The sequence below is a fragment of the Mobula birostris genome, chromosome X (assembly GCF_030028105.1).
Source record: "Mobula birostris isolate sMobBir1 chromosome X, sMobBir1.hap1, whole genome shotgun sequence".
In the NCBI taxonomy this organism is placed as follows: domain Eukaryota; kingdom Metazoa; phylum Chordata; class Chondrichthyes; order Myliobatiformes; family Myliobatidae; genus Mobula; species Mobula birostris.
This window is the reverse complement of record NC_092402.1, coordinates 58,111,077-58,123,365: the sequence shown is the minus strand read 5'-3', so window position 1 is coordinate 58,123,365 and position 12,289 is coordinate 58,111,077. Positions and strand designations below refer to the sequence as shown.

At 45.9% G+C, this 12,289-nt stretch overlaps 1 protein-coding gene across 2 annotated transcripts in view; it reads left to right on the top strand.

Moving 5' to 3' along the window:
• LOC140191612 (zinc finger protein GLI1-like) overlaps window positions 1-12,289 on the top strand; it is a 147,860-nt gene that overhangs the window by 105,831 nt on the left and 29,740 nt on the right. The window contains exons 3-4 of one of the 2 annotated variants that reach the window (XM_072249164.1): window positions 8,290-8,395; window positions 10,026-10,225. In XM_072249164.1, the coding sequence (XP_072105265.1) occupies window positions 8,290-8,395; window positions 10,026-10,225 (306 nt within the window). The remainder of the gene's footprint in view (window positions 1-8,289; window positions 8,396-10,025; window positions 10,226-12,289) is intronic. The other variant, XM_072249165.1, reaches the window with a different exon arrangement.

Genomic DNA, 12,289 nt, shown 5'->3' with positions numbered 1-12,289 from the left:
CTTAATTTGATTGGTCCAAGCATGTGGGGGGGGGGGGCTCTGATCAGCCCCCCTGAGAGCTTGAGGTTTATACAGATGGAGACAAAGGCAGTGATTCACAATCAACCAACCCTATACTAATTTAACCATTTATGGAAAGCTGGCCATTTGATCCACTGCATTGTCATGTGCACAGGTTTGAGACAAAGAAGCCCACTTGTAATGTCTCAGTGGTACCCTCAGGGACTCTACCACCCCAGTGCAGGTATTGGAAGAAGGTCTGCCAAAAAAGAAACCAGTATGAAGGGTCTCGGCCTGAAACGTTGACTGTACTTTTTTCCCTTAGATGCTGCCTGGCCTGCTGAGTTCCTCCAGCGTTTTGTGTGTGTTGCAAATATGAAAGGGTTCAGCTTGTGTGTGGCTACTCCACCCAGTCCAATCTCCTATCAAACAGCCCACATTATCTTGTCAACAGTCCTAAACGCGCAAGGCTCTAGTTGGATTGCCATTCTAATATCGACAGATGTTCTGAACCCAATGGAATCTGAATGGTCAGGATCAACTCCCCAACACCAGGCTGTTTTGTTTCTCGCTCTGACCAACCTTCCCTTCATCCTCCATGGTTAAAATACATTTACAGACTGGCACAGTGCAGAGTGTGTGTTTGAGATTGAATTTTTTTTACTATGAGCATCAAAGACAATTCACCTTGAGCATTACAGACACACAGCACAGGGCAAGCAGCAGATCAGAGACCCTTCATCAGACCTGGGGAAGTGTTATGTGCTGGGGTGGGTTGATGGGGGAGTGTTGGATGTGTCAAAGCGAATGTCTTGGATAGGGTGAGACCAGGGTTGAAGTGGGGATGCTGTAAATGAGGTGTCTGGTCCACAGGTTGGTGAGGGCAGATATAGAGTAAGGGACAAAGTAAAGAAAATGTAAAATCAGTAAAATTCAGGGCTGTGGCATGTGCCCAGTAGGTCAGGCTGTACTGAGAAAAACTGAGCCAAAATTTTACAAGAATGTTGTCAGGAGTCAAGGGCCTGAGCTATACAGAGGTGTATAAAATTATGAGGGACATAGATAGGATGAACACACAAAGTCCTTTTTCCCAAGAGTTAGAAAATGCTGATATTTATGCAGATTTTATTCCACATCCATACTTTAATTTCTAACTTTATTTTTTATATAATTCGTTATTCTTTATCAGTGTTGGCTGTTGTTTTTGGTGCATGTCACACCAACACACCACAGCAAATTCCTAAAACATGCAAATGTATATGGTGAATAAAATTAATCTGTGATTCTTGAACTAGAGGACACAGGTTTAAGGTAATAGGATGGAGATTTAAAAGGGACCTGAAGAGCAACTTTCTCACACAGAGGTTAGTCCGTATTTGGAATGAACTGCCAGAGGAATTGGTGAGGCAGGTACATTTGAGGCCCACTGTTGGTCGGGGTTGACCATCGATATTGCGTCCTAGGTGTCTACGTGATAAGCAAGCCAGGGCAGCATGATATGGAGAGTTAGCCATTGCCTATGCAGCAGCTGTCCCCTTTCTACACAGCTGATAAACCCAAAGGAACGGCAGAGACTGGTACAGTTTGGCATCAGCGGCGTCGCAGGAATCTCCTTCCAGATGAGAAGGCAACCACGGCTAATGAGGCCCATCTATCCGAAGCGACTGGTTTTAAGGCGCCAGTAACCCTCCTTTGACTCTCCTCCTGTCAGTAGAAACGATTCTGCCGGATTTAGAAGCTAAGCCTCATGCGAAGGCCAGGAGCTGGACTTGGTTGTCAGAGGCTAGGTAGGTACATTAACAATATTTAAAAGACACTTGGCCAAGTACTTGGAAAGTGGGTTATCTGAATTTGTAGAATTTGATACTAAGTCTGAAAGATTGCAACAAGTTCAAATGGAGGCTGCTAGTTTGTAGCTAGTGTATTTCCCCCACTCAACAATATCCATGTTCTACATTCATCCCTCACACGTGTGTAATGTGATTCAGTGTTAAATTATGATAACACCACAGTGAAGAGTTTTTAAAAAGTTATCGAGAGATAAAGCACTGTAACAGGCTCTTCTGGCATAATGAGCCTGCGCCACACAGTTACACCCATATGACCAATTAACCTCGTAACCCGTGTGTCTTTGGAATGTGGGAGGAAAACGGAGCACCCGGAGGAAACCCACGCGGTCATGGGGAAAACGTACAAACTCCTTACAGACAGTGTTGGGAAATGAACCCGAGTCTCTGGTGCTGTAATAGCATTACGTTAACCGCTACGCGACCTTGCCACCCATTTGTGGAGATATTTTGTGGCGGTAAAAGCATATTGTATTATCGGTTACTGTTGAGCTGTTACCTGCTACTGTTGCAAACAGCAGTTTCTAGGTTGTAGGTTTTATGAACCAGCTTCCAACATCAGTCGGAAGTTGAGCATGAACAGTTTAAAAAGAAAACCGCCATATCCAGTGGGCAGCGTCGGAGCGGGCTGTGGAGTGAGAGGGTGCAGAGTGAAAGGGCTTTGGCTCAATGGGCTTCGGCAGAGATGGGAAGAGGCTTCCTGCGACCATTGAGTCTCATAGTAACGGAGTAAGTTACAGTTTTTTGGTATTTGGTACAAACAGTAGCATTAGAGGTATACATCTAGGATTAGTGTTGTGCTTGGAGTGACAGATGTGGGGACCCTGGGAGACTCCCAGCCTCCCCAAGGATTGCATCTGCACCAGGTGCACTGAGATGAGGCTTCTGAAGGACCGTGTTAAGGTGCTGGAGATGGAAATAGATGACCTTCGGTTAATTAGGGAAAGTGAGGAGGTGATAGATACTACCTATAGAGAGGTAGTGGATAGCACCCCTGTGACAGTCCCCCTCAGAAAGCGATATATCGTTTTGGATACTGTTGAAGAGGCAGACCTGACAGAGGAGGACCACAGTGAACGAGACTCTGGCATTCTGCCCAGCGCCGAAATCAAGAGATCAAGAAGAAACACGGTAGTTATAGGGGATTCCATCGTAAGGGGGACGGACAAGAGATTCTGCGAGCCAGACAAGGATACCCGGATGGTGAGTTGCCTCCCTGGTGCCCAGGTACGGGATGTCTCAGATCGAGTCCAGAGTATTCTGAGGAGAGAGGGCGAGCAGCCGGAAGTCTTGGTACATGTTGGTACCAATGACATAGACAGGAAAAGAGAGGAGGTCCTGAAGAAAGATTACTGGGAGCTAGGAAGAAAATTGAAAAGCCAGACCTCCAGAGTAATAATATCAGGATTGCTGCCTGAGCTGCACGCTAATGATGGTAAGAATAGCAAAATTAAGCGGATGAATGTGTGGCTAAGTAACTGGTGCAGGGGGCAGGGTTTCAAATTCTTGAATCATTGGGGTCTATTTTGAGGAAGGTATGACTTGTACAAAAAAGATGGATTACACCTGAACTCAAAAGGTACTAATATCCTAGCGGGATTGTTTAATATAGCTGTTAGGGAGGGTTTAAACTAAGTTGGCAAGGGGAAAGAAACCAAGGTGTTAGGGTCGAGGAAGAGGAAAATAGAAATAAGTCAAAAATACTGTGCAGCAAAGATGGTAAGAAGGACAGGCTGGTGAATATACAGGATAATTTGCTGCAAAATAGAAATATAGCAAAATCGGCAACAGATACTGATCTAAATATACTGTACTTAAATGCACGCAGCATTAGAAATAAAGTGGATGACCTTGCTGCACAGCTGCAGGTTAAAAGGTATGACATTGTGGCCATCACCAAGTCATGACTAAATGATGGATGTGATTGGGAGCTGAATATCCCAGGATACACAGTGTACAGGAAGGATAGGAAGGTAGGTAAAGGGGGTGGCGTGGCCCTGATGGTAAGTAACGATATCAAATCAATAGAAAGAAGGGACATAGGATCAGAAGAGGTAGAATCCTTATGGGTAGAATTAAGAAATGACAAGGGTAAAAAGACACTAATAGCAGTTATATACAGGCCTCCAAACAGCAGCTGGGATGTGGAGTACAAGTTGCAGCTGGAAATAGAAAAAGCGTGTCAGAAGGAAAATGTCCAGATAATTATGGGGGATTTTAATATGAAAGTGGATTGGGAAAGTCGAGAAGGTAATGGATCTCAGGAGAGGGAGTTTGTAGAATGCCTACAGGATGGCTTTTTGGAGCAGCTTGTCCAGAATCCCACCAGGGGACCGGCTGTTTTGGATTGGGTGCTGTGTAACAAACCTGAGGCAATTAGGGAGCTGGAGGTAAAGGAACCTCTTGGAAGTAGTGATCATAATATGATTGAGTACAGTTTCAAATTTGAAAAGGAGAAGGTGGTATCAGATGTATCGATATTTCAGTGGAACAGGGGAAATTACAGTGGTATGAGAGAGGAACTGGCCCAAGTCAATTGGAAAAGTAAGCTAAATGGAGGGACGGCAGAGCAGAATTGGATGAAATTCCTACAAGAAATAAGGAAAATGCAGGAAAAATATATTCCAAGAAAAAAGAAAATCATGAATGGAAAAATGGCACAAATGTGGCTAACGAGAGAGGTTAAGGCAAAAATAAAAGCAAAAGAAACGGCGTACAAGGAAGCAAAAATTAGTGGGAAAAATGAGGACTGGAAGACTTCTAAAAACTTACAGAAAGAAACTAAGAAAGTCATTAGGAAAAAAAAGATGAATTATGAAAGGAAGTTGGCGATTAACATAAAAAAGGATACTAAGAGTTTTTTTAAATATATCAAGAGTAAAAGAGTGACAAGGGTAGATACGGGACCGATTGAAAATGATGCTGGAGTAATTATAATGGATAACAAAGAGATGGCGGAGGAACTGAATGAATATTTTGCATCAGTCTTCACAGTGGAAGACATGAGCAATATACCTGATAGCCAGAGGTATCAGGGAATAGAATTAGGTACAGTCAAGATTACTAGAGAGAAAGTGCTTGGGAAGCTAAGTGGGCTAAGAATAGATAAGTCTCCCGGTCCGGATGAGGTGCACCCAAGGGTTCTGAAGGAGGTGGCTTTGGAGATTGTGGAAGCATTGGAAATGATCTTCCAGGAATCAATAGACTCTGGCATGGTTCTGGAGGACTGGAAGGTCGCAAATGTAGTTCCGCTATTTAAGAAAGGAAGGAGGCAGCAAAAAGAAAATTACAGACCTATTAGTCTGACATCGGTAGTTGGAAAGATATTGGAGTCAATCCTCAAGGACGAGGTTATGAAATACCTCGAGATGCATGACAAGATAGGCCGAAGCCAGCATGGTTTCATGAAGGGAAGATCCTGCATTACCAACTTATTGGAATTTTTTGAGGTAATCTCAAATAAGATTGACAAGGGAGAGGCTGTGGATGTTGTGTATTTGGATTTTCAAAAGGCCTTCGATAAGGTGCCGCATATGAGGCTGCTTAATAAGGTGAGAGCCCATGGAATTATAGGAAAGATATTGGAATGGGTGGAGCATTGGCTGATAGGCAGAAAGCAAAGGGTGGGAATAAAGGGATCCTAGTCTGATTGGTTGCCGGTTACTAGTGGTGTTCCACAGGGGTCGGTGTTGGGGCCGCTTCTTTTTACGATGTATATCGATGATTTGGATTATAGATTAAATGGTATTGTGGCCAAGTTTGCGGATGACACCAAGATAGGTGGAGGAGCAGGAAATGTTGAAGAAACGGAAAGGTTGCAGAGAGACTTAGTCAGTTTAGGAGAGTGGGCAAAGAAATGGCAGATGAGATACAATGTTGACAAATGTACGGTTGTACATTTCAGAAGAAGAAATAATCAGGCAGGTTATTATTTAGATGGGGAGAAAATTCAAAAATCGGAAGTGCAAAGGGACTTGGGGGTCCTCGTGCAGGATACCCTAAAGGTTAACCACCAAGTTGGATCGGCAGTAAGGAAAGCGAATGCTATGTTGGCATTCATTTCAAGAGGAATAGTGTATAAGAGTAAGGAGGTGTTGATGAGGCTCTATGGGGCATTAGTGAGACCTCATTTGGAATACTGTGTGCAGTTTTGGGCCCCCTATCTTAGAAAGGATATACTGATGTTGGAGAGAGTTCAGAGAAGATTTTCGAGGATGATTCCTGGAATGCAGGAGCTAACATATGAGGAGCGTTTGTTGGCTCTTGGATTGTATTCATTAGAGTATAGAAGAATGAGAGGGGATCTCATAGAAACATTTTGAATGTTGAAAGGGTTGGACAGAGTAGATGTGGAAAGGTTGTTTCCCTTGGTGGGTGAGTCCAGGACAAGAGGCCATAGTCTTAGAATTAGAGGGTACCCAGTTAAAACAGAGATGAGGAGAAATTTTTTTAGCCAGGGGGTCGTGGATCTGTGGAATTCGTTGCCACATATGGCTGTGGAGGCCCGATCACTGAGGGTGTTTAAGGAGGAGATTGACAGGTATTTAATTAGTCAGGGTATCAAGGGATATGGGGAAAAAGCCGGAAATTGGAACCAGATGGGTGAATAGTTTAGCTCATGGGGGAGCTGCGGAGCAGACTCGATGGGCCGAATGGCCTACTTTTGCTCCTTTGTCTTGTGATCTTGTGATCTTGTGATCAAGTGACTGTGTTGCCCCGATTATATACTTTGCCTGTATTCATCTTGCAGCCTGCTTGATGGAGAGTACTCCTGGTGTCCTATTCACCCACTTGTACTGGGGGCTGCTTGCTGGACCCTACCATCCCAGTACAGGCACTGGAAGCAGGTCTGCCAAAACAAAGCCAAGTGTGAAAGGGCTTGGCCTGTGGTGCCCTTCGAAGGGCAGAGGGTACCTTCACTCTGGTGGCTTAGTCTTCATGTGCAAAGGTGGCCACTTTTCTCGCTGGAGTGGGGAAGGGGCTCAATATTCTGGTTGGACCTGAACCTGTCCCCTTCCGGGGGTCCTGGGATAGTCACACCCCACTCCAGGATCTTGCACAAAATCCAGGTGAGCGCCTGATGCAGTTCTGAGGCAGTGCTGCATTGGCCGTCTGATGAGAAATTAAATCCCAGTCTGTACATGCTCACGGGCCATTTCAAAGAGCAGGGATATCCCCAGAACTCTGGCTAATATTTATCTGGAGAAACAGAGGAGCTGACCATCATCATATCACTACTCGTGGGAGGCCTGCTCTGCACCAGTTAGGCTACTGTGCTAGCCACAGGAATCAGTAGCTGCCTTTCATTGGCTGTGGGAAATCCTGAAAAGGAGATGAAAGACGCTACAGGAACTCAGCCCTTTTGTCCATTACAACAACTCTGGCTTCCAACAGCCAAACGAGTCCTTCCACCTCGAATCTTCCTGCTCTGTCTGACTCATCGCCCAGTCACACAAGACGCTGCCAGAATTAGTGTTGCTCTGCGCTTTCTCTGTGTGTCTACACAGCAGATAACCTGACCCAGCACTGAACAGCTACCATCCCAGTTTGAGCTCAGCATCCTGAAGCAGCCCTTCCCAAAGCCCTGACCCCAACCACCAAGACGGACAAGGGCAGGGGGTTCATGGTAACATCACCTCTTGCAGGTTCCCTCCAGGTTACACACCGTCTTGACTTGGTCGTACATCACCAATCCTTCCTAAACTCTACCCTGAACTCCCACTCCAAAAGCACTGTGGGGGCACTTTTACCAGAAGGACTGCAGCAGCTCATAACACCTTCAAGGGCAATCAGGATGAGTAATAAATGCTGGTCTTGTCAGTGATGCCCATATCACCAATATGGCTTTGGTTGTAAGCTCATGCAGATTCAGTATCAAACATCAACATGAGTAGGCATGGACATCAAACAATATGGCACAGAAACAGGTGTTTTGACCCACCATGTTGTACTGAATTAATTAAGCTAATTAATGATACCTGATTACATTAATCCCTTCTGCCTGCACACGGTCCATATCCCACTATTCCCTGCACATTCATCTGCCTGTCTAAGAGCCTCTATCAACATGGGCAACAGGAAACTTGGACCTCCTTCTATGGAGATTTTCTCCGACCTTCTCTCCAAACATAGTACAAAGTGAATTCACAGGAAACTCTGCTTTAAGAGTTGGATGGTCAGGAGGGTGTATTTTTGGTAACAATGTTGAATATAAAGATTAGACTGTCAGCTCCATTTGCCAGTCTACCCACTAAATAAAACAAGTCAGACTGATTTCTGGTTTCTGGAGGAAGAGACAGACTGCACTTCACATTGATTGAATATTGAAAGAATCAATCTTCAAGTTCAGAGCATAGAGTGGCTTGGCATCATTTGGTGCCATGGGGGGGGGTGCCTCATTCACTTCCTAATGTACTTGTGTTCTCTTCTCACTCCTCCTCAGGTGACCACCAGCATTACTCGACTTTTGAAGCCGCGATGCCAGCCAATTCATTGCTCCATGACTATGGTTACCCCTATGACCCCAGCGTCCCACAAACCGTGCGGGGGTAAGTCATGAGGGAGGAAGGGATGTCAGTGGAGCGATCATCTGTGGTTGGTGATTTTCACTGCATCTCTCTTGAAACTCAGCTCAACACAATGTGTAATTACATTGTGTGTGTATATACACACACACACACAAACACACTGTTTATCTACACTTACAGATACATTCTCACACTAAACAAGCGCACACACACAAATGCACATGTGCTCTATGTAAAAACACAGGTACATGCCCAAATGCACATACATATATACCGTGTGTGTATATACAGTATATATACACTCAGATACATCCTGTCCCACACAATATAAGCATACGCACTCTCATAGAATCATCGTCAGAGATAGACACACAAACACACACACACACACACACACACACACACATACACATCACTCGGACACTCAGATACGTCTGTGATATTCACACACGTATGCAGATGCACACACTAATTTACATATATGCAGACATACAAATTCAGATTATTTACATGCACATGCAAAAACACACATGCCTATAAATTGTACACATGTACACACACACACACACACACGCACACGCACGCGCCTGCAGGGTGAATACGTATTAACATTTGCACAACGTATGTGACACAGTTTATAGGTCGCTGGGTAGTGACCACTGGACTCACTGGCTGTTGACCCACATCAGCCTCTGCTTGGTTAGCTCAGCAATGCTTTTACTAAACTTTCTCTGCTGCTCTTCTTTGACAGTGGCGATCTGGAATCAGCGCAGTCCCAGATTCCAGCAGCCCACTTGCTCGTGGCTTTAGGGTATAATTCCCTCTAGGCACAGAGAGAGAGATGGCATTATTTTGGAGGCTATTGAACTCAGGCTTTTGGAGCACCAGTAACGCAAACTTAGCTCAGTTTGCATCAATGCGCAAACTTATGCAGGGATCACTTCCCATTGCAAGTTACTGTGGAGAAATAATGTCCTCGTCGAGGTTCAGACAACACCTCCCTTTGCTGAATACACATTGCTGTGTTTATGTTTACCAATACCTTGAATCTTGTCTAATTCATTCTTCCTTTCTCATCATCCCTCCATCCCCTTTCTCCTTCCCCCTTCACCACCCTTCACTTTCCTCCCTCCTTCCTCCATTTTCTCCCTCTCACTTCTTCCTCTTAGGCTCTTCTCCCCTCCCTCTCTTCCTCCAACAGGCAGTGAGCTGAAGCCTTGCAGTTGTCAGTCAATGAACTCCCTCCATTGTTCTCTCCTCTCCTCCCTCTCTCCCTCCCCCCTGCTTTCTGCCCCTCCAGACAGCTGCTCCTGGTTCCACCCCCCTTTTGAGCACGGACAATTAGCGCAATGCGCTGCAGCAAAGCTCCCCCTTGCCTTGGGTTGACGGGGAGGGAGGTCAGAAGCATCAAAGGAAGCCGTCAGACCACAGCCTAGGGTCCATGTCCGTCCTGGGTGCGAGCCGCAAGTGTGTGGACACCGTGCCTGTCGTCCAGTGCAGATTCACCGCGCAAATTCACTGCACAACAACAAAGCCTGGTTAGCGGCGCTCTTTCCAATGCTCAGAGGCAATTAAACCCTCCCACCTTCTGGAATTGTCTTTGCGGCTGTTTTTGCTAGTCGTTTTATACATTTTTTTTCCTTTCGATCAGATTTGTTCCGTCAGACAGCCCCGCTCACTCTGATGTACCCTTCACAAACTGGCCCCCTCATCAGAACCAAGCCAGGGACAGCCAGGCAGTGTGCAGTACCATGCAGCAACCCCCGAACCAGTACATGGACCATCACCTGAAGCCAAGCCAAGGGCAGTGTCCCAACATCCCTGCACCCCACGGACTTGCATCAGCAGAGGGTCAGTAAACGTTTTGCTCGCTAACTCCGTTTCCTTAATGGCATTGGCTTGTCTCTCCAGCTTTCTTGAAGGTGAAAGTGATCTGCCACTGGCTGGTTCTGCCTTGTTCTACAGGAGCTGGGAGGGAGGGGGCAGTTAGAGCCCCTGTCAGTGGTCAGCTGAACCAGAGTGTTTAGAGATGGGCAACACCTAAACAACGCAGTGCCCACAAGTTCCTTTGAGTTGCTGCTTGTATAAGCAAACAGAACTGGAGCCAAAATCAGAACCTTCACTGAAGGCAGTAACTCTCAAGGCAGTGCCCGGTACTACAATGTTTCAAAGTTATATCCCAGTTCTTAAAGGTACATTTATACACAGCAATGTTTTCTCTTTAAAGAAATACATACAAGATCTTATGTTTTTACATACATTAAATTATTTACATTAAATTAACTATTTACATCAATCAATGTGCTTTGTAAATTGAACCAATTGTAAATTTGTTGATCACTGAGCTCTTCACCCTGTATCCTTCAGTGTCTCCTCCAGACACTGGTAGTTCTCTGTATTATTATTATTATTAAGGCATCCGTTAGTCTTGCGAGACCATGGATCTGCGCCTGGAAAGTCTTCACTCTCCAGGGCGCAGGCCTGGGCAAGGTTGTCTGGAAGACCAGCAGTTGCCCATGCTGCAAGTCTCCCCTCTCCATGACACCAATGTTGTCCAAGGGAAGGGCATTAGGACCCTACAGCTTGGCACCAGTATTACAGACTCATATTTCATGGTGCCACCTATTTCACTGAACTATCCACATAAACGTAACCCAGAGGTGACATTACCACTTACCACAACCGACTGTTCAACAATCCCTACTTTGATGGCCTTTTCAGGCTCTCCATCTCTTGGCTTTGCTTCCCGACTCCCAGTGGGACACAGGATTGTTCCTCCTTCCTGCAGTCCCTGCTGAGATTGCCTCCACTGATCCTCCCTTTCAGGGTGATCTTTCACCTCTGCCGGCTCTGACTTGAGCTGTCTCGCTGCCCTCAGACTGCGCAGTGCTTGATGATATCGGCCAGTTCCTGCTCACCGTCACTTTGTCAGGGGCTCTTTGGAGTACTAGAGCTGCCCCCACATTGTGGTACATCCTCTCTCAAAGTCTCAACTCAGGACGTACCTCATTCAGGATGTTCTGTGAAGAGCAGGGGGCCTATTGACCCCGAGCCCTTCCCCAAAACTCTCCCAGTCTCAGCTTCTGTGTGTCCCAACCTTGCCAGGACAAATCGACACCCCTTCATTCATCACCGGGTACTGATCCATCTCACCTTGCCGTGGGCTCTTGTAGCAACAGAGCTATTGTGGACTGGATCCCTCCTGCTGTTCCAGCAGATTACAGACCCTTCCCACCACCAGGGTTTTGGAGTCCTGGCTCCCTCTCCAATGGTGCCTCTGCAGGGCCACTCACAGTGAACAGTCTTCCACTGGCCCTGGGCCTAATATCTTCCCTCTGGGACACTTCTCTCTTTCTGAGCGACTGAGTCATTTCCTGGTGTTTCTCAGCTTCATGCTGGTGTCCACTGGCACTTCTGTAATCATGCATCCTGCCCTCGTATTTCACTACAACTAGACCAGGGACCTCTTTCACCCATTAATCTGTGGTGGAATGGACGCCTTCCCAGCAGAGGCCTGAACAAGAGGGTATTTGCAGACATTTTAACCTCTTGCTGATCTAATTTGTGGGTTGCACATGCTTTAAGAAGACTGCTATTATCTCGGTACCTAAGGAAAACAAGGTAACAAGCCTTAATGACTACTGCCTAGCAGCTCTGACATCTTCCATCATGAAGTGCTTCTAGAGGCTGGTTGTGTTATGCATTAACTCCAGCCTCCCAGAAAACCTGAAACAGGTCTAGGAGGACACCGTCTCCCTGGTCCTATGCTCATCGCTAGAGTATCTCGACAGTAAAGACACTGATGTCATACCCTTGTTTATTGACTACTATAATTCTATAATTCAAAGCAAACTCATCCCTAAACTCAAAGACCTGGGAGTCAACAACCTCCCTCTGCAAATGGCTCCGCTACAA